Source organism: Eleutherodactylus coqui, chromosome 2 (genome assembly GCF_035609145.1).
Source record: "Eleutherodactylus coqui strain aEleCoq1 chromosome 2, aEleCoq1.hap1, whole genome shotgun sequence".
Taxonomy (NCBI): Eukaryota; Metazoa; Chordata; class Amphibia; order Anura; family Eleutherodactylidae; genus Eleutherodactylus; species Eleutherodactylus coqui.
In genome coordinates this window covers 335,682,188-335,707,761 of record NC_089838.1, presented here as the reverse complement: position 1 = coordinate 335,707,761, position 25,574 = coordinate 335,682,188, and the positions used below count along the sequence as shown (strand labels likewise).

At 42.2% G+C, this 25,574-nt stretch overlaps 1 protein-coding gene across 1 annotated transcript; it reads right to left on the bottom strand.

The window, feature by feature from the left end:
• Positions 1–20,763: 20,763 nt before the first annotated feature.
• On the bottom strand, positions 20,764–24,899 carry LOC136610399 (olfactory receptor 6F1-like). Its single transcript, XM_066589630.1, has 3 exons — positions 24,797–24,899; positions 21,762–22,505; positions 20,764–20,807 (listed from the first exon to the last, which is right to left on the bottom strand). The coding sequence occupies exons 1-3, from the start codon at positions 24,897–24,899 to the stop codon at positions 20,764–20,766; spliced, it is 891 nt and encodes a 296-aa protein (XP_066445727.1).
• Between the last annotated feature and the right edge of the window lie 675 nt (positions 24,900–25,574).

The following is a 25,574-nucleotide window of genomic DNA, read 5'->3' as shown; positions in this document are numbered from 1 at the left end:
GTCCCATGATAAAAAGGTAGCGATCTACCTTAGGCCAGTCCCACATGACCGGATAGGAATTACGGATTCCGCATGTGTCTGATCCGTGACAGTATGTGGATCAATCAAATGCATTGGATTACACAATTCCACTAAAATTAGTGGGTCGGAATTACGTAATCACTCGCAGAAAAGAGAACGAAGCAGGTTCTATTTTACCGCGGATATCCGCAACATAGAGCCTATCCTGCTCCATGATATACTCACAGCCTAAACGCAACTACATTGTATACAGGCTGCAGGTACCCGCATTATCGCTAAGCGACAATGCAGGAAATACAAACAAATAATGGTGTACTGCACATGACTGCACAGTTATGCAGAGTACATTTTGCAGCCATATGCAGTGCCACGGCTGGCTCACAGCTAGGATCCGCTGCGGGCTTCCGCAAGCGGATTCCACATACGGCCATGTGAGCCTGACGTTACTCAGACCGCTACATGTAATACATAATTCACAAGAAGCCCCGGGAACGCTCGCCTTCCTGCAGTTCCAGGAGCAGCTTGTTGAGTGCCTTTTGTGTGAGACTGCCGCACCTCAGTGAGCTTACAAAGCCTCACAGAGCGCCACTTTTTACACCCCATCCCTGCCACTGAGGTCAAAAAATACCCCCAAAAAGCATGAGAGGAGGAGGGATACCCGGTTTTATTGCCCCATGTAGCCATCCCAACCAGGTCCCCGTAATGACCCCTGTCTTCGGAAATACCACACAGTTCACATTATTACTTTTATCTAAGATTTCGGGAATGCCAAAAGGGGCACAGAGGGGGAGGGGGATTATTTTTAGGGAGTCAATTTTTATTCTGTACAAGTGAGCAATGGGGCCAGGGATTAATTCAGTTGTGTCCAGCGATCCAACGATCGTGCTTGATAAATGTAGATGTAGATCGACCAATCGATTTCTGTTTGGGGGCCATAACTGTTGACAATGCTTGCACGCACGCCACCTATTGTAGGATAGTTGTACTATGCCTATAATCTTCCCGGGAGTGTACTCAACAACTTCCCAAAGTTTCGTGGGGATCGGATGAATGGTGTAGTAATGCATAAAAGACAAACAGACAGACAGACATTCGTTTTTATATATATAGATTGTAGGGTTAAAATACACAGTACACCCCTAGATGAATTTGTTAAGGGGTCTAGTTTTTAAAATGAATGAAAAAGAAAACGTAAAAAAAGAACCAGCGCTCCCAGAAAAGCTCTCCTTGCTGAATTAATCCGAGGCTTTTAAAAGATGAAAGATATTTGCTTCTTTATTAAAATATGTCCGACACGTTTCGTCGCATAACCGCGATTATGCGACGAAACGCTTCGGACATATTTTAATAAAGAATCAAATATCTTTGATCTTTTAATAGCCTTGGATTAATTCAGCAAGGAGAGCTTTTCTGGGAGCGCTGGTTCTTTTTTACGTTTTCTTTTTCATTCATTGATATACAGTTGCATCCCCACCCAGGGGTGTGACAGATTCCTGCTTGCTCCCTTTCCCTTTTTCCTGACTGGAGATAGGAGCCTGAGGAAACTTGGACCAAGTTTTCCAACTAATAAATACAAAGCCTACCAGGACGTGGAGGTGTTAGGTGGGGGGTCCCCATGTGAGGCCCTCCCACCCACACCGGGTAAGTCCTATTTTGCATTATCTTCAAAGTTGTTATAAAATAGCGGTTGGAGCGCCGTCTCTCATCAGCCTTTTTCTTTAGTTTTTAAAATGGGGTCATTTGTGGGCACTTAAGAATTCTACAAGTGGGCTATGGTGAGAAGGATACATATATATCCTTGTAGGTAGAAAAGAAAACACTGGAATATATACATTTATATAGATATAGTTATGTGCCTTTCTTTTTATATGTATACTAACTTTATTCTCATATGTACTAACTCTATGAAAAACTTAAAGGAGATGTCTCGAGGAAGCAGTGAATTTTTTTTTTTGCCCAGTCCCCCTAATTAAACATACATTACTAATTACCCCTGTAAATTACTTTCCTAGCTGGTTTCTACTTACCGTTCCAGCGTTTCAGCAACTTATAAAACTTTTCCCCAAGATGGCCGCCAGCTCTTTTCCCTTCGCTTGCTGTAGCCCGACGTGCGCGCTCCCGAGACGCTACCAGCTGTGTCTCCATGGCAACCAGACGCCCCGCAGCCGCCGACCGGACCCCAGGAATGAACATGGCCGACCTGTCACCCACCGCCAGGCAGCAGGTAACCGGCGCAGCCCCCCCCCCCCCCCATCACAGCGGCAGCCCCCCCCCCCGGCCCAGCGACAGCCCCCCCGGCCCAGTGCTAGTTCCCCCGGCCTAGCGACAGCCCCCCCGGCCTAGCGACAGCCCCCCCCCGGCCCAGCGCTAGTTCCCCCGACGCAGCGGCAGCCCCCCCGACCCATCACTTACCAGGACAGCTGGACGGTGGGACAGCTGGGCGACTTCTCCGGACAGCTCGGCAGCTCTGCACCTTCCTCTAACAGAGGAAGGTACAGAATGGCTGCTCCAGCGCGCTCCCGAGCAGTGACAGCTCGTCTGCGCATGCGCAGAAGAGCTGTAGCGGGGAGCACACTGAAGTGGCTCGTGCTGAATGGAGAAGACCGGACTGCGCAAGCGCGTCTAAAAAAGCAAGCTGCCGGCGAATTTAGACGGAACCATGGAGACGAGGACGCTAGCAACGGAGCAGGTAAGTGGAATAACTTCTGTATGGCTCATATTTAATGCACGATGTATATTACAAAGTGCATTAATATGGCCATACGGAAGTGTATAACCCCCCTTTGTTTCGCGAGACCACCCCTTTAATACTTCGCCTTATACCAGATATTCCAAAGGCCTTGCCAGGCGAAGACAAAATGTATTTTAAACACAGCAAAGAAGAACCAGACACAAGGCCGTGTACTTGGCCGTTTTCCCAGAAGCGCCATATCTAGATGAAGACCGTTCAACTATGCATCTGAACTTTCACTGTCTCAGCCGGAAATCCGGACTTCACATATATGGTTATGCGGTGAATTTGAGCCAATGAGACCATTACCCATTCCTAGTGATGAGACCAAAGGGTATAAGATCCCATGTAATCTGTAATAAAGTGCGCAGTCATGTCCCCGTGTGAGGAGCTATACCAGACCTCCGTGTGGTGTCTCTTCTTTACCGCCGGCAGCGGGGCAAGTGGGGTGGGCCTGATTGGTGCTGTACGCAGAAATTTCCCCTGACAATGGGGCATAAAAGGGCTTCAAGCTAAATTTATGTTCTGAAATACACTGACTACTCCTTTCATTTTGGGCCGTGTTGTGCATCAAGACATAAGATTAGGGCCACAATTCATATGTTTTTGAACACAGGACAACATTTTGGGGTGTTAATCCTCATTTTCATGGGCACTATAGGAAACAAAATATGTTTTTAAAATGACATCTTTGCAAAAAAATGAAATTTTACTTTTTCGTCTCTTAACTGAATTAATTCCTGAAAAAAAACTGTGGGGTCAAAATCCTCCTGACCCCCTCAGTGAATGCATTAAGGGGTGTTGTTTTTAAAATAGGGTAATTTGTAGGTTCATCTATTATTCTGACACTCATGAGACTTTGCAATCTTGACTTGGTGCAAGAAAACAAAGTGTTCCTCAAATTGCTGAAAAGTAATGTTAAATTTGTACGTCTCCTAAATGGTTAAAAAAACACAAAAGTTTTTTAAATGTGCATTCAGAATAAAGTAAACAGATGGAAATATATATCTTAAAACAATTTGTACAGTATGTTTGCACTTTTAATAAATATACACAAATTCTATTGGACTATTTTCACCACCTAAATGAAGTACAACATGTGGCGAACAAACATTGTCAGAATCACTTGGATATGCAAAACCTTTGCAAAGTTATTCTAAGTGAAAATGACAAATGTCAGACTTCCAAAATTTGGCTTGGTCATTAAGGCGTAAAAAGGCTTGGTCACTAAGGGGATAAAGAAGGCAAACAGATCGCACATCATGCAACTCACTCTCTGCGTCCTTCAGGGCCTGTTACAATATACAGATTAACAGTTGCACATAAAACCTTAATGACCATGCGTGTTTGCGCCTTAATGACCGGGCCAAATTTTGGAAATCTGACGTGTTACTTTTACATAGCATAACTCCATAAAGGTTTTGCATATCCCAGTGATTCTGACATTGTTGTACTTCATTTAGATGATAAAAATTGACCGATAGATTTTGTGTATATTTATTAAAAGCACCAAAATTGGGAACATTTTGAAAAAATTATCATTGTTTCACATTTTCAACTGCAATATCTCAAGTATGTGCAAACATTATGTACAGATTTTGATGAGGTATATTTCCATCTGTTTACTCTATTCTTGACGAACAATGGAAAAAGTGCAGTTTTTTTAACCATTTAGTAGATGTGCAAATTTAACATTACTTATCAACATTTTGAGGAACACTTTGTTTTTCTAAACCAAGCCAAGATTGCAAAGGCTCATAGGTGTCAAAATGATAGATATCCTCACACCTCATATTTAAAAATACACATTTGAATGTATTCACTGAAGGGTATCATAGTATTTTGACCCCACAGTTTCTTTTCAGGAATTAATGAAATTTAGAGGAGAAAAAATAAAATTTCATATTTCTGCAAATATTCAATTTAAAAAACTGGATTTTTTTCTATAGTGCACATGAAAATGAGGGGGACAAGGCAGCAGTGGACAGGTAAGTATGTATATATATATATGAAATATATTGTAAATATGAATATATTGTACACCACGCCAGATACCATACCTCCTAACTAGAGATGAGCGAGTATACTCACTAAGGCACATTACTCGAGTGAGTAGTGCCTTAGCCGAGTATCTCCCCACTCGTCTCTAAAGATTCGGGGGGCAGCGCGGGTGACAGGTGAGTTGCGGCGGGGAGCGAGGGGGAGTGGGGGAGGAGAGGGAGAGAGAGATCTCCCCTGTGTTCCTCCCCGCTCTCCCCCGCCGCTCCCCGCCCCCCGTCGGCCCCTGAATCTTTAGAGACGAGTGGGGAGATACTCAGCTAAGGCACTACTCACTCGAGTAATGTGCCTTAGCAAATATACTCGCTCATCTCTACTCCTAACCCTTTGAACCAATTAATTGGGTTCAAATAAGACAGCCATTCAGGCCAAGCTGTCTCTTCATCAGACATAGTCTTGCGATAGAGTCTCTTTACATTTCTAGCTTGCTCTAACTCGTGTGTAACTTGCAATGTTCCTGAGGGATTTATGTAATAGCAACAGGATGGGCCTACTATTTGACTTAACCCTCCTTGTGAGGTAGCAAGATAGTCTAGAACTACAGTACGCTGATTAGTAACAAGAATTAGTTGTTTGGTATCATTTTGAACTCCAAGTATATCAAAAGGGGTATCAGTAAAATTATCAAAGGCATCTCCTAATGCTTCTATCATATGTGTGTTTCTTAATGAATTAAACATCAACTCTATGGGTCCTCATAGAATTGCACCTGCTTTCCAGGCCCAGTGAGTATGTGGAAAAAGGAAGCTTTTTATTAGATGCATCATGTTTATACAACATGTGATATACTTATGCTGATAAAGGAATTTATCACTTGTCCAGACCCAAGTTGCTGGTTCTAATCTTGCTAAAGTACATGTTCCTCCGACTCCTCGTAGTATCCACCTATCGGCCTTATTACCACACACTGCATAAATACCATCTAGAAGTTTAACTTGTATACCATGTATAAAAGCATCTGCAATATAGGTTGGTAACACAGTGTCAGGGAATTGACACCAAGAAAATCCTTACCATCAGTAAGTGCTGCATAAAATGCTTTAGGGCTACATGTAATTATAGGCCGACCTCCTTCTATATTATCCTGTACTCTAGAAATTATCATTTGCTTGTCTGGGCTCCCTTATTTCTCCCTCTAATCTGTTGTACCCCCCTAGATCCCTACACTGTGTAGTGTCCCCTATTAGGAACTTTGTGGCATAAATCGAAGAGGAATTATGCAATTCCTGAAGAATGACAGGACGGTTCTGTCTAATCACATCAATTCCCATATAAACTCCAGGTTTTACCACTTCTAATTTATTTTGAACAGAAAAACTGATCTTCATCTCGTCTGTTGGTACGTTACCCATTTCTAACATGGTGAGGGGCTTATTATGCCATCTACCATCCTCATCTTTAAACTCAGAGTTTATTGACTCTGGTAGTTAAATTAACCTGCCACCAAGGATGCTTAGTCCATCCGGTCACCGGTATTGCCATTGCTGTCCTACTCTGTTCTTCGGGTAAAGTTATGAGGGGAGCCCCCCAACATGAAGTTGTAAATAACTCATGTTCAGTCATGGGTGATGCGAAGTATGGCATTGCTTTGGTTGACACAAGAGCATGGGAACATATCCAACAATCTGATAGATTTTTTTATTTTATTTTTTTTGTAAATACTTTCTTTATTAATGATTGAAGGAAATCTGACATACATTAAGCAGGCATTGAAAGACAATCAAGTAGGTTACATAGCATGTACATTTCCAAAAAAGAGTTTTGACAAAATCACTTGTTTTATCTATTTAACAATTAAAGTAACGGTAGAATAGAAAAGTTTTATAATACTTTAGTAAGGGGGGTGGGGGGCAGGGGGGGGGAGAGTAAGGAACAGAGGGGGGGAACGGGATTGGGAGTTAGGGAATGAAGGGGAGAGGGGGGGGGGGTGCGGGACAAGGTTCCGGTCTCCATTCAGGAAGGAGCGACACACGTACTGTATGTATGTATCTGACTCAGCAGAAGGGTTTCAATAAAGGAAGAAAGGAGTTTTAATTCTCTATGTCAAAGGCTTGAGGTATACCAACAGGTCTCTTTACTTTCTCAAGGGCTAAGAAAGGTTTTTGTCAACCACGGTTTCCAAATTGATTGGAATTTGTCATGTGTTCTAGAGGATTTGCTTGTGAGTTCCTCAAATCTACATATTTCGTTTACTTTGGCTATCCACTGATTGGCTGTGGGAGGTTTGGGTTGTAGCCATTTTGTGGGGATCAGCGCTTTGGCTGCCATTATAAGGTGAGTAATTATGTTGGTCTTAGAGGGTTTATAATTGGGGGAAGGTTTTGCTAGAAAGATGTGTTCAGGAAGGAGCTTAAAGCTGTTTGCAGTGATTTCTTGAATCTTTGATTCTATTTGATCCCAGAAGGGCCTTATTGCTGTACAAGACCACCAAATGTGCATTAGCGAGCCTACCTGGTCGCCACAGCACCAGCAGAGGTTTGAGTCAGTTAATTTAAGGGCAAAGAGCCTTTCTGGTGATCTATACCATCTTGTTAATAACTTGTAATGGTTTTCTTGAAGTCTGACACACTTGAAGTGGCCATGTGAGCTGCCCAACACGACTCTCAGCTCCTCATCAGATAGTTTTATGTTAAGTTCTTTCTCCCACAAGAGAATAAAGGCTGGTCTGCCCATTACTTGAGGCGTAATGAATTTCTTTTTAATCAGAGAGTTTTCTACTGAAGCAGTTATCATGTTGTCATTACACGTTCTAGCTCTGAGTATGGTCTAGAGGATGGGTAAGTTTGATTAAATTGTTTTAAGGTTTTATAGAGGTGTAAATATGATAGCGAGTTAAGGGGTGGCATTGCTGTATGGGAGATTATGTTCTCTACATATTGTTCATTTTGGGTATGCGTGCAAGCCAAAGATCTGTAATAGAAAGCTTCTCCATTGCGAACCATATTTTTTCTGTGTGGGTATCTAGTTTCAGCTCTAGATATTCTGGTATTAGAGTCAGGGGGGCAGCGGGAGATGGGTGAGGAGCCAGATCCGCTTGGAGAGAATCCCAAATCGCACATGCGCCTTCAGGAGAGGGTCGAAGGTGGGCTTCCTATAAAGTTTTTTCTTAGGTAGCCACATATCTCTGAGAAAGTATTTACCATAGGTGGCTTGTGCCAAGCTCTTCACTATTTTGTTTTTTGATGGATTAGTTAATTCCAGCCATCTGGTTAGTTGGATTGATTTATAATAGTGGGACATATCTGGTAGATTGATTCCCCCAAGCTCTCATCTCTGGACTAGAAGATTGTGTGCTAGGCGGGGTCTCCTATGTTTCCATATGAAACTTGAGAATTTTATTTTGATCTGTTTAAAGAAGGAGTCCGGAAGAGAAATCGGTAACATTTGCATTTTGTATAGAATCTTAGGTACTAGATAGGTTTGTGTGAGATTTCTGCGGCCAAACCATGAGAACACTGGTAGATCATAAGTTTGCAAAGATGAGGAGATGTTTTCGAGAAGTGGGGCAAAATTGCTGTCGAAGAGGTGTTCGAGATTTTTTGTTATCTTGATACCCAGATATTCTATGGATGTCTCAGACCATGTAAAACCAGAGGATCTCTTGAGTTTTTTAGCTGTTTCTGGGGGTAGCGATATATTTAATATAGTTGACTTAGTTACATTAACTTTGAAGTTGGAAAGGTATCCATAAAGATCGAGTATGTTTTTTAGAATTGGAAGGGCTTGTTCTGGGCTGGTGAGGATGAAAAGTATATCATCTGCAAAAGCTACAGATTTGAGAGAGAGGTGGTTAAGGTGGATTCCCTGAATTTCTTTAGTCTGACGTACTAATTGTAGTAGTATTTCTAGTGAGAAAATAAAGAGAGTAGGGGAGAGAGGGCAACCTTGGCGTGTTCCATTGGCTATAGAAAAAGTTGGGGAGAAGGAGTCATTTACTTTAATTTTGGCGTGAGGGTTTGAGTACAAGGTGAAAATTGCCTCAATTAGGGGAGGGGGGAAATTAAATTTTTTCAGGACTGCTCGCATAAAATTCCAATCAACCATATCAAAAGCCTTTTCGGCATCTATACCTAGTAAGACTAAGGGGATTTTCTGTTTTTTAACATAGCTGATTATTTGTAGGAGTCGAGCTGAGTTGTCCTTTCCCTCCCTTCCCGTGACAAACCCAGATTGTTCCTCATTAATTAGGTTGGGTATAAATTTGTTGATTCGCCTAGAGAGAATTTTCGCCCAGATTTTGATATCTAAATTTAGAAGAGAGATTGGCCTATAACTGCCGCATAAAAGTGGGTCTTTATCCTCCTTATGGATGAGGGTGATGTAGGCTTCCTGCGTCTGCTTGGGTAATTGTGCACCTGCTAGTAGGGCATTAAGAGATAAGGCTAGGTGTGGTAAAAGTATGTCTTGAAATTTTTTGTAATATATTAGGTGTAGCCCGTCTGGGCCTGGGCTTTTGTGTAGGGGAAAGCTGTTTAAGACAGAGGTTAATTCCTCTAGTGTAATAGGTGAAGTCAGAGAGTTTGCCTCTGTTTGACTCAGAGAGGGAAGGTCCAGGGAGATTAATAATTCTCTCAGATCTCTACTTTTTGTTTCTTTTGCCTGTCCTCCAGCCAGGTTCAAGTTATAGAGCTGTGCGTAGAATTTTTGGAAAGTTTTTGCTATCATTGGGGTCTCACTGTGTGTCTTCCCTTCCGAGTCCTTTATTTTGTAGATATGTGTTTTTCCCCTAGCTTTTTTTTATTAAAGCAGACATGAATCGGCCGCCTTTGTTGCCGTGAGCATATAATTGGTGTTTATAGTATAGCGAAAAGAACCCTATAGATACTTAAAATCTAACTTTTATTTCTAATTATTATCTCTAAAAAGGATTAATTGTACATATACATGAAACGGAAAATATTATAAAATTTCACTCCTCCTAAAGAGGAAGATAGGATACACCAGTTTATATGCGGTAAGCAAGAATGTCCTCTAGATGGTATTTTTACAGGACACAAACAACCGCTCAATTTTCTTATATAAATATAACTGGCCACTCAATTGTCTCTTTTTCGTGTTATTTTATCAAGACACCAGAGGCCGCTCGATTAGCATATCCGTACAGTAGGGGGCGCCTATATGAATACGCTTCCCCTTATATAAAGATAACCGAGCTGTCTCACAGCTCTCTTCTTGTATCACTTTTAGATTCACTACCTATCAATTGTCGATCAGGTATGATCCATAAAGAAGATCTTGGTATCAATATTATTTATTATAATGGAGCTTTATCCTTTCTTTCTTTTGTCACATCAACGCGTTTCTATAACACATACTAAGTGTGTCATTTCATCAGGATGGACATTTGTGGTTACACTGGCTCCTACTGCAAACCAGATAACTTGATGATATATTATGCTCCAATCAACATAACATAATATATAATATAATACGCCGTGTTAGAGGCCCTTTTATTATAAAGGAGCGATAACACGTTAACGGTAGTGATCGTATGTCTATTCTAATACAGATAGACTACTCAGTGCCTCAGCTCACACTACTATAGTTTTAGCATGTCAGATGATTTGACACTGCTAGGCGCTCACACCACTTATAGCTTTAGCATGTCAGATGATTTATCAATGCTAAGCGTTCAAGAAAATTTAGTCTCTTATTTCAAGATTTGTAATGTTTGCTGAGACACTAAATACCCTTCATCCCCTCAAACGGGGGTTAAGAGGGTTAGAGAGTCAGTGCTAAAGATCCCCTATTGCGGGGCTAAAGCAGCAGCTTAAGGGAGGCCACTATGATAAACCAGCAGCCTACCTGGCCGCAACATTAGAGACAGAGCTGGTAGGTGGATATGCAGCCCGTTCTTATATACACATAACCCCTCCCATTCACTCAAAGGGGATTGTCCCCAGTCTCCCAATCAGAGTTCCGTCTTGCCTCACACTCCTAGAGTCCATTCTCACGATCCTGAGATGCTGCTACGTCATGACGCCACCCCTCGGTCACGTGTTAATTGCGTTGTTTCTGTCTCGGTTACCTTGGTGACCGCTATCTCCTGAGTCCGCGCATGCGTTCTATGTAGCGATGCCGGACATATATCTAGTGTTGGTCTTTCTTCCATGGCAGTCCGAGCCGGCGCATGCGTTCTATATCGCACTGCCGGACTTAGTGTTTTTAGCAGTTAGATTTTAAGTATCTATAGGGTTCTTTTCGGTGAATTGATTTCCAATAGTTCAAAGAACTTACGTGCCTCTGTGACTTCGTGTTTATAGTATAGGAAGGATTTTGCAAAGTTGCTGTTTAATATGTCTTTGAGGCGTTCCCTTAGGTCCACTAATTTTGCATGAGCTTCTTTTACTTTATTTTGTTTTGATAACTGTTCTAGTTTAGAAATTTGAGATAATATGTCTTCTATCTTTTTGAGTTTTTGTTTTTTCTGTGCGGAGCCAATAGAGATGAGTATGCCTCTTATATATGCTTTGTGTGATTCCCACACTATCGAGTATTTGTCTGGGTTTAGCTGATTTTCTGTAAAGAAATTTTTCAGATGAGTGGAGATATTTTCTGAAGTTTTTTGGTTCTCCAAAATCGATTCATTTAATCTCCAACTCCAATTTTTGTACAATGGGGGGGGCTAAATTGAGTGAAATTGTGACTGGGGCATTATCTGAGATTGTTATGTTGCCTATGTTGGCATTTTTTAGGTGTTGAATCAAGGAGGAAGAGATAAGGACGTAATCTATTCTTTGGAACGATTTGTGAGGTGGCGAGTAAAAAGAGTAATCTTTGCTTGAGGGGTTCAGGGTTCTCCAAGCGTCAGAGATTTTTAGTTCACTAAGAGCTTTATGGAGTCTTTTTCGTGCTCGTTGTGAGACCTGGGATTTCCCCGAGGACGAATCTAGAATAGGGTCTAGGGTAAGCTTAAGGTCTGTACCTATGACTATTTTGCCTTCGGCAAAAAGTGAGAGTTTGTTTAAAGCGTCTATCAACCAGGGCACCTGATTGTTGTTTGGTGCGTATAGGTTGACAAGGGTAAAGGTTTCAGTTAGGATCTTCCCTTTTAGAAATAGTAAGCGGCCTTCTGAGTCAGAGAGGCTGCCAGTCTCTATGAATGGTACTGAAGGGTGAAGTGCAATAGCTACACCCTTAGGCCTCGGTCAGACGACCATTTTTTGCCGCGATTTGTGGATCGCATGACAGATGCGCATCCGCAAATCGCGTGACCGGGGCCGACGATTCACCGAAAAATCTGCAGCTAGCAGCATTTTCTGCGAAACGGGCCAGACACGAGGAATCACAGATCGCGCCTATCTGCGATCTGCGATTCCTTGTGTTCCATATATGCGCTCAATGGGGCTGGCGGCAGCAGCGCCGACCCCATTGAGAACATATACTACAAAGATCATTCTCTTCTGCCACAGCTGTAACAGCTGTGGCAGAGAAGAAGGATGTTCGCCCATTGAATTCAATGGAGCCGGCAATACAGCCGGCTCCATTGAAAGCAATGGGCTGCCGGCGAACGCGGGATGAATTTTCGGGAAGGGCTTAAAAATATAAGCCCTTCCCTGAAAATCATCCTAAAATGTGTAAAAATAAAAAATATATACATACTTACCTTGTCCCTGCAGCCGGAGTTCAGCCGCAGCCGGCCGGCAGTTCTCCTGAACTGCTCTGTGTAGTATTCAGCAGGCGGGGATTTAAAATCCCTGCCTGCTGAATGGGCTGCCTCTGATTGGTCACAGCCCTCACCAATCAGAGGCAGCTCTTACTCACCCATTCATGAATTCATGAATGGGTGAGTGAGTGCTGCCTCTGATTGGCTCAGCGCAGGGACCAATCAGGGGCAGCTCTCAGCTGTCATTCAATAGCTGAGAGCTGCCCCTGATTGGTCCTTGCGCTGAGCCAGTCAGAGGCAGCACAGTTTAGTTAGAACCTGTATTTAGGCCTTAAGAGGGGAGGTTCCCGGTAGAAAGTTGCACAGTTACCCGGTCCACAGGACAACACCCTAAATGAGGGGGCAGGCAACATGGGTCAAGCATCTCCACCACCAGGAGAAATGCGGACTATCTCTACCGATAGAGGCCTCTCCGCTATGCGGTTTCGTGTTAGTTGGAGATTCGTTTAGCAATCAAGTACAGGGACTTCAGCACAGCCACAACAGCCTCCAAACAGGGGCTCCATAGATTTTTTTTATTTTAGAAAAAATTCCATGATACTTAATAAATTTGTTACTACATCTGTCATCCAATGAATCCTGACAGAGCATGGTTACACTTGCTGTATACAACACACAAAGAAAAGTAAAATATTTCCTTGTATTTAATCCCTGTAAGTTGCAAACAACTTGAAATGTGACACAGGTATCCAATGTTTCCTTCCTCTGCACCTTCACTGAAGTTGGTGTTGTCAATTGGACCTGGTAAGGACCTTCAAACCGAGGTTCCAAAGCTCTCCTTACGTGCTTATAAATAGTCACCCAATCTCCAGGTTGTAGTTTATGAGCACCTGGTAATGAAGATGGATCTGGAATAGACTCATTTATTAATCTGCTGTAATGTTTTTTTCAAAGAACCCAGATATGAGATCAAATCAGAATACAATATCTGTAACTGCTGAGGAAGGTATAAACCAGTTTTTGGAGGGATACCAAAAGCACCTCATATGGACTAAGATCAGTCTTTTGTTAGGTGTTACTCTGACAGACTGCAATGCTATGGGCAAGCATTCCAGCCAAGGCCTTCTGTCTCTGCTGAAGCCTTTGCAATTTTAGTCTTCAATGTTTCATTTAGCTGCTCCACCTTGTCACTACTTTGTGGATGGTATGGAGTATGGAATGCTTGTTCTATTCCTAAAGCCTTTGTCACCTCTTGACATACTTTAAAAGTAAAGTGTGTACCTCTGTCACTGTCAATTAACTCTGATATTCCATACCTGCAAACAACCTCTGCCAGTAGTTTTTTTGCAACCGTTTTTGCATTAGCCTTGGCACAGGGCCAACCTTCTGGCCAGTTTGAGAAGACATCAACACACATTAAGACAGACTTATAGGTTCCACTCTTAAGAAGCTGGATGAAGTCATCCTGCAATTTTTGAAATGGATACAATGGCTTTGGAGTGCATTTAAGTGGAACTTTAACAGTTTTTCCAATGTTATGACAGGCACAGATGACACAATGTTGTACATACCTGGCAGCAGAGCTCTGAAAACCTGATGCCACCCAATGCTGTTAACCAAACTCACCATTGTCTCTCTGGATTAATGGATTGGTCCATGTGAGAGGGCACAGCTCCTGGGGTGGAGGACTCTGGGTAAGCACACTCTTGTCCCCACTTGCCAGAGCCCGTCTGCATCTTGGGACCCAGAGCGCTTGGGCCACTCCTGGTTCTCTCTTGCAGTGGCCTGGTTCTGTAGCTTCTGCAACAGACCTAAATCCACCTTTCCCACAGCAACCCCACTTGCCAAACAGTAAATTCGAGTGGGCAAAGGCAAAAGGTCTGCTGCTTTAGCTGTCCGGTCTGCTTTATGGTTCCCTCAGGCCTTTGGTGTTTGTTCTTTGGTGTGGGCACGAACCTTGATAATACCAACCTTCCTTGGCAGGCCAAGGGCTCTCAACATCTGTGCTACCAAACTGGTGTTCTTAACAGGTTTCCGGAGCATGAGGTGAAGCCTCTTGCTCGCCATAAGGGTAACTAGTCATGACATATACCAAAGCAGTATTGACTGTCAGTGTATATGTTGGCTACACGATGCTCTGCCATTATACACGCCTCAGAGAGTGCAGTTAACTCAGCTTCCTGTGCTGACAGAGGGAGGTAGAGGCTCACTCTTCAGCACTTCTTGATGGGACACTATGGCATATCCAGTATGTGGTTTACCATTCTAATAAAATCGGGAGCCGTCTACGAACAGCTCCATGTCTGCGTCACTTACATTGTCTAGTGGTTTAGTTTCAGTATGCATTAATTCAATACAATCATGTTCAGGAGTTTGATTGTCATTTTCATCACCCTCCTTAATGTCAGGTAATAAAGTGTCAGGGTTTCATGCAGTACACCTTTTTATTGTAATATTAGGTGGAGTGAGAAGAGCTACCTCATACTTTGTTAGTCTTGGCATTGATGTTTGGTTGTCACTTGTGACAACACTTTCTGTAGGGCATGTGGTACTTGTATCACTAGTGGGTGCTCTAGTACCATATCAGCAACCTTTTCTTTGAGTACAGCACAGGCTGAAATGGCTCTGATGCATGTGAGAGCTCCTCTCACAACCACATCCAATCTTGCTGAGTAATACCCCACAGGTTTTTGTTTCACTCCATGTTGTTGGGTGAGGACACCCTTTGCATGTCCTCCGCTCTCATGACAGAATAAATTGAATGGCAAATTATAATTAGGGATTCCCAAAGCTGGGGCTGACACAATTGCAGTCTTCAGTTTTCTGAACCCCTCTTGTGCTTCAAGTGTCAAATGAAATGATTGCCCCTTATTGCAAGCGACCAGTATGTAAACACAGACACTGCATGAGGCTTGATGCACCTGAAACCCATTCTCTGCAGTAGCTGATCAGGCCCAGAAATGTCCTGAGTGTTTGCACAGTTGTGGGAGGTGCAGCTTTAGCAATGATTGCTTTCCTTTCATCAGTGATGTTTCTTTGTGCTGACACACAATGTCCCAGGGACACTACTTTGGTTTGAGCAATCTGCAACTTGTCCTTTGAAACCTTGCACGCTTCCGAGCACAAGAACAGCAGAAGGGATCGGGTCTCTTTTAAGACAGATGCTCCTAGTTGTAGTACAAAGCATCAAATTATCAACATATTGCAACAACTGTGTATCTCTCTCTTAAGGGTGCCAAGAAGAGAGTACATAGGCCAAAGCCTGAGGAAACTCTGAGGGGGAAGTTGCCCCTCCTTGTGGTAATCTGGTCCAACATAATTGTCTGCCCTCATGTGTGAAAGCTAACAATAACGGTGATTCTTCGTCTATTTTTAAACTGAAATAGGCATTTGCCAGGTCCACCTCTGTGAAATAAACTGCCTTCGATGGAATTTGATTTATTAACGTATGAGGATTTGGAACTATCGGTGTATCTATAATCATTAGTTTGTTTATTTCATACAAGTCATGTACCATCCGGTACGCTTGCGGTTGCACAGGTAGGCTTTTTTTTTGTACAGTAAATAATGGTGTATTATAAGTGGATCTGCAAACCCTTAGCACACCTACTTTCAGAAAATCCTCCACCTGTATTGAGATTGCTCCTGTCTAATCCTTGCTCAGTGGATATTGTTTCACACATACTAAGGCAGTGCATAAAAGTGAAAAACAAGGAGCTCATCACCTCACTCCGTCTGGCACTTCTATATCCCGCAGGCTGGATTCTCTGGTTAGCAGTCTCACCATGCAGTCCTTCCGGGCATTCCAAAGAATATATATAAAAAAGCAAGAGACGGCTGCTGTTTCATGAAAAAATCTTAAAGCCTTTATTGGTGATCAAGATTTATTCTTGAAACGAAACGCATCCCTGGTCACTGGACTCTATGTGAAGCACTTATTAATAAAGGTTATAGGATTTTTTCACGGAACAGCAGCCATGTTTTACTTTTTTATACTATAGCAGCACCTGGTTTAAATTTAATCTTCACTGGTGTGACTGTTATCAAACCAACATCAATTTTTCCTTTAACCCATAACACCTCTGGAATGTCTTTTAACATTTCCTCCACATCCTCCTCGAAGATATGAGCTTTTTATTTCAATCTGCACAACCTGTATCATGGCTGTCAATATTTCCTCAGACATAGGACCATAGTGCTTGATAGCACTCAAGATATCTTCTATCAAGTTCACAGGGCAGTTTTCAGATACTAATAACTGAATGCAGATATCAACAGTATCTGCTAATCAAATTTGTAAGGGTTTTGTTTGCTGCAACAAGCAAGGTCCGTTCATTTTCATTCCCCCTATCTGGGTGGTGCTATAAGACTAGAAGGTATGTCCTGTTTTTGTATTATGGATTGGCCAGCCCCCGTATCAATCTTTGTTTGTTCCCATGGGGAAGCATTAGTTCCACACTAGCATGGTCCTGGTATAGGTGGAACAAACAAAGTGGGGCTGCCGATTTCCTAGTCAGAGTGGGGGAAGTTTGGACCAACCATCTGCACATATGTCTGACTTCTCGGGAATGGACAGTGATGCTTCATGTGCCCCCTCCCTCCATAGCTAAAGCACACGGCTTCTCTTCTGCCATTGTCCCTCTTTGGCCGTGGGTGAGGTGCACACGAGTCATAGCCCCTCCCTCTACTCTGGCTCTGCCCACCATTATTCTGAGCCCTGCCTCCTTGAGGTGGGGGCATTACCATCTCAGGTTGGGCTAATGCCACCATTACACACATTGTTTTATGTCTTTTTTTTAACTTCTTTTTCAATCTTTCCTCAATACTTCTAACTACTACTAAAGTCTGTTCTAGAGTTGCATACATACATTCTGGACGTACCACATTCAACTCTGTTTTAGGATCATCACACAGCCTATTTATAAATATGAACAGAACAACCGTGCATCCTTACTTGAAGGAGTATTAATGTCATACTCCTGATCTGTAAATACTGTATGTTAGCACATGTAGCATGATACCGATCCACTGGTTCATCTACACCCTGAACTGCTTCTGGCAATCTAGATGACAACTCATTAGAAATCTGTTTACTTAACATATGCAGCCGCTTAACAAACTTAATACCCGAATCTGTAGTCTTCTTTATCCTCTGGCACTTCACCAACATCATCACCTTCTGGAACACTATGAATTTTTACCAGAATAGGTGCTCCTGCGACATGAGAGCACAAACCTGCCAAATCACTCCACATCACATCATAATTTTTCTGAACACGGTCTACATGCTTATAGAACCCTATTGGATTTTTATAAAAGTCAGGCAACTTGCTAACCATCACCAAATGTTCTGATTGGCTCCACGGCTTAAACTAACATGTGGTCTTAATTTTCCCTTCACCTGAAGCTCCTAGTGCGCTAGATGTTGCTTGTATAAATACTGGGTACACTTCAGCCCCAGTTTGGGGTATTAAGGAGGAGTCTGTAGCCTGAGGTGCAAAAGACAAGACCTTTTCAGCTTTTAACATCCCACACTTGACACACTGATTTGTATCACTTGAAACTGCCTCACCACATTTACACACCCATGAATTAGACCATGTAGCTCTAACTGATAGCGGATGTCTCCTTTCTTTTCTTTCCTCCTCCCTCCTTTTAGCCTCCTTACTTTCTGGATCCACTTGCGGTGCATCCTTACTGCCCATTTTCCCTCCTCCGCCCTCTAAAACTTATTATAAGTTTTGATGTATGAGGAGAAATGAATGACCGGACTACTTACACTAGTCATGGGACTTTGTAAGTTTTGGTTATAAAGGGGAGACTGTGCAGCCAATGATTCACTTGTGTTCAATCTCAATGAGTCAAGATGTCCACACAAGCTATCACCTGACATAGGAGCACTCTTAACATCTACCTGAGATGCAAATGGATTAAGCATGGACAGAAGAGGAGCTGTTGGAGTATGGATGTGAGAATTCCTGTGGAGCCATGAAATATGCTCCTGTGGGTTAGGACATATACACCGTAGAGATGGCTCAGGCAATGAAGTATATCCTGGTGGAGAGGTATGAAATGATACCTCTACCTTTACCAAGGACTGTTTCCCTAACTCTGAACTCCCAGAAGACACGGCAGTATCAGCGGCAGGGGCCACCCTTTTTTCCGGTGTTACTCTAAATCATCGTCTGAATTATGTTGGGGATCGTAACGAACACAAAGAGCCAACTAGCACTGAATTTGACTATTAAAATAATTTTTATCGATCCAATATACATGATCGTTTGAAAATTGCGCAATGCATTAAGGTCAAGACTGCCAGTTTTTGGCAATTTGGCCTTCCGCAGTATGGTCGCTGCATTTCTCACTGCTGATCTCCCGAAAGTGATCCTCAAATCAACAATAGTTGGCTTATACTTCAACATCGTGTTGAATTTTGTGAGAATCACACCCATAGCAAATCTGTCAAAGAGTGCTAGTCTTTTCTTAAGATATCCTGCTATGCAATTTTCCTTTCACAAAACCGTTCATGCCACAGTTATGTCTTCTCTACACTGTAGTGCTAAGCCCTAAAACTAGAGACATAGAACCCAGACAAGATCAGATGTGAGAAAACTAATAATCAAAATCACCACAGATGATATCACTATAGCAATGTCAGCAGCTACGCTTCTATACCCAAATTCCCTTCTGAGATCAAAATTACTTGTACATTCAAGCTCATGTATCCAGTGGGGCATATACTACCTATTTTCAACTATTTGATCCCAAAGGAAACCTAAGACAGGGATAGGAATGGCGTGACACAGCACCAAGAGATAAGGCCGGCCATCAACATAATAGGTATGTCGTGCTGTTACAATATTACGTATTTGGCACAATACCAAGGGACCATTAACTGTTTCCCTACTTAAAATAACAGTGCAAATACATAGATTACACAGCATTCGCAACCTAAACCAGTCTTGCAAACAGGTTACGACATCCCTGATTCTTATAGATCTTATATGCAAACCACACTGTCACCAAAAGCCTTAAACACAATGCTGCAATGAATCCTTCTAAATAGTAAATATTTACCCACTTTAAAAAGGACTCACATGGAAGCATACTATTTTTCATCATAAAATCATTTTCAATGACAATACAATTGCTGACATACAATACAATGAAGCAGACAGGAAATACACAGTTAAAGCAAACAGAAGCACAGAAATACGAACTTTAGACTTTGGAAATAGCACAGGGGAAAAAAAAAAACAATTTACAAATAATGAAAAAGTAATTCTACCTGATAGGGAGCAAAGTTCAGTATTGCTGAGAAGGCACCAACCACTGATTCCACAGGCATCCCCCTCCCCAGGGAAAAGTCAATTGAAAAAAATTCTCTTACCCCGGCATTATGCTTTTTCCAAAAAGGAGAAGCCTGCTGTTCCTAGTTCAGTTCTCAGTGTTATTCTAGCAATATCTCACTGGGGCCTCTAAATTGTCTGCGGAATCTTTAAGTCCTTAAGAAATGACCAATACCAGATAGAATTAAAAATAATCAGGCAATAGTAACAATGCCCATCGATGAAGACTCAGAAACAAAGTGTATGAATAACAGTCAATGGTGGCAGGTTCTGCTGCCCTCCCCTTGCTGTGTTTTATTGAGGCATAAAAAGTGGTGTTAATTAGTGTACACAAATGGGTTGCTCTAGACATGGTTACATAATTCAAGGTATATGAGTACATACATTTTTGGCTATAAAAAAGTGTTTTCTCAACGTAGAACATTATTCCGGCAAAAACAAAATACCATCTGGAGACAAAATCTGCAATCACACGCAATGTTGCACAATGTTACACAATCAGAGGATAAACTCCTCCACAGTGACCATTCTGTTGGACATCCGATATAATCTCTGGAATAACTCTGGCCTTCAGGGCGCAGTCACACGAGCGTAGGCGTATTTACGTTCGCACGTGCGCAGCGTTTAATCGCTGGAAAGAACGTTTTTCAGCGATCATGACCAGAGCTAGAAAGCGTATTATCGTTTGTTCCTACTTTGCAAACTATCTTTTCGGCCATCGAATATGCGTTGGCGCGTATTTCGGTCGCATATGTTCCCTCTTTTTTTCGGGTTGCCGTTTTTACGCGCCGTAAAATCGCCCGTGCGAACGAATACATTGGAAACTAATGCCTCAGATGGTCACGTTTATACGATTGGGCGCAAAAACGCGCCGTTTATGCGCTCGTGTGAACGCACCCTCAGACTGTATCCACAATTCCAGGAAAATAATGTGATTCGAATTATCTCAAAATAGAGAATGTTGAAATATATTTGTCTGTGTTCTTAAAGGGAATGGTTTAAACAGCGGTCATATGAACCAAAGTTACAGAACCATTAAAACCTAAAATAACACAACATAAAGTAGTTTCAGGCACACTGAATACAGTGATATGTCTGCTGTGTGCATCTGTGCAGTAGTGAGAGAGAAACTTGCGTTTTATTAGTAGCAGACATAAAAAGGGACTAGTCCTTGGTAATTATGAGCTGCAGCTAGCTCCACGCACCCCACCCTCCAGTTACTGATTGACAGCTGTCTTATTATGCCCAGTCACAGGCAGATAGTTGTCAATCAGTGGCTGAAGGACAGCCTGGGTGGAGGTGGCTGCTGCTCATCATTATTGAAGACTACTTCTTGTAGTCCTCAGTGTCTGACTGCTACTAATAAAATATGAGTTTCTCCCAAACTGCTGCACAGATACACACAATAGTTATATAACTGTAAAAAGTACTACTGACACGGCCTGGTACTGCTCTAAAGGAGGGCTGTGAAGAAATGGCGACAGATTCTCCTTTATGTAAGCCACTTAGAAATGTGCCTAACTTTTGATTTCGGAAATAAAACAACTACATGATTTACAACTCATTTTTTAATTTTTCTTCAATGTTTTTTTTTTTTTTTTTTTGAAGGCATTCTATTATATGTATCCATGACAAGTTTGGGAATGTCTGATAGTGTCTAAAAATGTTATGCAGAGCTTTTATGGCTCTTAGACAGTGTTATACGCCAGTATTCAGGACTAGTGTTAAGCCAACTGAACCTGTAGAACCCTGTTTAGAGTAGAACTTTGCTTAGAGCTTAATTTGATTTTGTGTTGAACCGAACTTTCTGCAACGTTCAATCCAAAACCAGGTTCTATTGGTTTGGTTCACTCACACTGTCCTTCTTATCTAAAACTAAGTAAATTCACCAAGACAACTCTCATCTCCTGATTCCTTAAGCTGTATATAAGTGGATTTAGGAGGGGAGTTACTACAATGTACAGAATGGAAACTAATTTGTTGATGGTCAAGGTACCTCCATTAGCTGGAACCATATAGATAGTGACTAAGGTTCCATAGTACATGATGACCACAGTGAGGTGGGAGCTACAGGTAGAGAAGGTTTTCTTCCTACCACTTGTAGAAGAGATTCCAAAAATGGTTATGAAGACATAGATGTAGCTGATTATAACCAAGACAAAAGGTAAGGCAATTATAATGATGGAGAGAAGTAAGATATCCAACTGTAAGGCCAACTTTAGAGTACATGAAAGCTCAACAAATGGAGCAAGATCACAGAAGAAATGGTCAATCACATGGGAGCCACAGAACTGAAGCTTAGAAAGAAACACAAGTGTGATCAAGAGCAGCAGAAATCCAAAAACCCAACAATAAATGACCAATGAATGCTGAAGCCGGGTGTTCATAATGGCGTGGTAATGAAGAGGGTGACAAATGGCCAAGTACCTGTCATAAGCCATGACACTGAGGAGGTGACATTCTGCGCATCCTACGACACTATACATGTAAGTCTGGAATATACATCCTGCAATGGAGATGGTGGCTCCTTCCAGCCAAATGACACGCAGCATGTTAGGGACCACAACTGTCAGGAAGACAGACTCAATGAGTGAGAACTGCTGGAGAAAGAAGTACATGGCAGAATGAAGCTGCGTCCTGATGGACACCAACACAATGACCACAAGATTTATCACGAGAGTCATAATGTAAATCACCAGTATGGCAATGAATAAAACAACAGCCTTGTAACCAGTAATTTCTGGAAAGCCCAAAAGTAAGAATTCAATGACTGTTGTAAGGTTCCTGTTATTCATAGTTTCCTGATCAATATCTTATTTTACATATTTTGTTTACAGCCTTAATTTCTTTATTAAGTCATTATCATTCCTGAATATTACATAAAACTAGCCCACTCCATTAATGGATGTTTTTCCATAAGTCCATCTCCTGGTTATTGGACTGGAGAACATGGATGATGCACCAGGGTGTGCGGTCATAATAATGGTCAATTCGGTATACTGTAGAGAAAAGTTAACAATTCATATGGTGTGAAGAACGAAAATATGGTTAAATATTGTAAAGGGTAAAAATGAGGAAAATCAATTACTGCTGTAAGTCTGAGAAATTCAGTTTACTGCTAAATTACACATGACTAAGACTATATATACTGTACAGATGTATTTAGAAGATATTTCCACATCTGATTACTTTTTACAGTTTACACATAGAAATAAACTACATAATCATTTGAGTTACTATATCAATCCACTACATTACAGTAGCATGTATTATACTCCAGAGCTGCACTCACTATTCTGCTGGTGGAGTCACTGTGTACATACATTATTTATCCTGTACTGATCCTGAGTTACATCCTGTATTATACTCCAGAGCTGCACTCACTATTCTGCTGGTGGAGGCACTGTGAACATACATTAATTATCCTGTACTGATCCTGAGTTACATCCTGTATTATACTCCAGAGCTGCACTCACTATTCTGCTAGTGAAGCTACTGTATACATATACTTAATGGCTCCTCTATTAGAGCCCCTAGCCCTTTTACGATTGGCACTTCCCTGCATGAAAATTAGAGTCTTGACCTCAGAGTGCGGCATAAAATCACGTGACAAGTTTTCCGTGGATCAGTTTCAGTGTGAATCCACATTAGATTGGAAAATCCTGTAATCTAAGAGACTTCTAACGAGGTCAGGTCGTCAGTGCTAGACTAGCCAACCGCAGGGGGTTTTCTCATATAATGAGGTGGAGAATATACCAAGAATTCGTCATTGAGGAAAAACAACCAGTGAAAGGGGATCTTGGGGATGGAAACAACTCATCATTGGAAGGGATCAGAGTAGGATGTCAGGAATCGTTCTGATCAACAGGCTGCACAGTCAGGAGCAGCCGAATACAATGCTGGAGCTCCAACTAACGTGTTTGAATGTACAACTCGCATATCCTTACCACGGACAGACTATAGCAGCAGACGAACAGCTGCTGGTCATGGAGGTATTTTCTTCGGGGAACATAGTTTCGTACTATAATATTATATAGAGGCACCATAGATTCAGCACATTGAGTGCCTACAGTTCACGGTGTGAAGCCCCAGGCACCATATCGGCTCCGCTATTTGAATGAGACCCTATAATACCCTCGGCTGCTTCTTGAGACTGTGGTATAATTACAGGTGTGTTATGTGCCGGACCCTTCAGGTTCTGATCTGTGTGCTGTGGATGTTACCTATCATTTCCGGAGTGACTGTGCAGAACGAGAGGGACCCATGTCATCAGTACATATCTGGAATATACACGGAGCTATTTATGTGTTCAACGACGTCCTGAGAACTGGATATTATCATCCAGGGACAATTATTTCTCCCACAAGCTGCAAAACATTATTTGTTACAGTCTCAATTATCTCTTCATGTTGATGTCTGGGACTCCTAATGATCAGCTATTCTTTGGGGTAAACAACATCCATCAAATACCCCTACAGCAGGGGGTCAAACTCACTTTCACCGAGGGCCACATCAGCCTTATGGTGACCTTCAAAGGGCCGATTATGAGGGCTTATTCACACACGTATATTTACGTTCTATATTTCATGTGTATTTTTCGCAAGCATAATACAGACAGCTTATTTCTATTGGGGTTGCATTGGGGTTTTCAGACATGCGTTTTCCACAAGTGTATTTTACGTACGTGAAAAAAAATTGCCTATTTTGGTCTGTATTATTGACCAAAATTGCCCATTAATGTTAATGGGAGTATGTTCACGCCTTCCTTTGATGCAACAAGGTGTTACAGCTGGCCTCCTTAGGAGCGACTTGTGGAAGAAAACCCTATGGATTCTCACCGTGTCCGGCAGGGCCAGCTCATATGCCATAGGATTAATGAATTTGGTGACTGGAAAAGGGCCCACAAATGGGGGAGCCAGTTTCAAAGAAGGCCCGTTAATTTCAAATTCTTGGAAGATAAGTATACTAACTGGCCCACAGAAAAAGGTTCCAAAATGGTATGGGTACTTCTGCTCCTCCTTAACACCGCACCTCTGGACTGCTCCAAGTTGCCACGCACCTTCTCCCACACCTCCTGCAGGTCCTGGACATAAGTGTCTGCAGAAGGATTGTTAAAGGAACAGGAGAAGGACATTGTGAAACTCAGATTAAAACCAAAATTACAGAAGAAGAGAGAAACGCCAGATGCCGAATGTGTATGGTTATTGATGCCAAATTTAGCCAAGACTAAATATTTGACCCAAAGACTCTAACGATTGCTAATGTACATTCTGAGGTATTGAACCAGTTCCTGGTTCATACGTTCTGTCTGTCCATTAGACTCCGGGTGGAAGGCAGAGGAAAACAACAACCCGATACCGATACCCATACAAAAAGCCCTCCAAAACCGGGCAACAAATTGGGCTCCCCGGAAACAATATCCTTGGGAACCCCATGCAGGCGAACAATCTCCTTGATAAATATGGTGGCTAGCTGATGGACGGAAGCTTCTTAATGGCAGTAAAATGCATCATCTTGGAAAATCTGTCGCTGACCACTCAGATGACTGAGCAACCCTGGGACTTGGGCAAGTCGGTAATAAAATCCATCGACAGATAGGTCCATGGTCTCTCCGGGATGGGAAGAGGAAGAAGCTGCCCTTCGGGCCATCTCTGTACACTCTTTCCTCGAGTACAAATAGGACAGGACTTGACAAACTCCCTTATGTCCTGAGACATGTGTGGCAACCAATACAGATGACCACACAGCTCCAGGGTGTCTCGGGCCCCTGGATGACCTGCTAAGACCGATAAATGAACTTCCTCCAGTA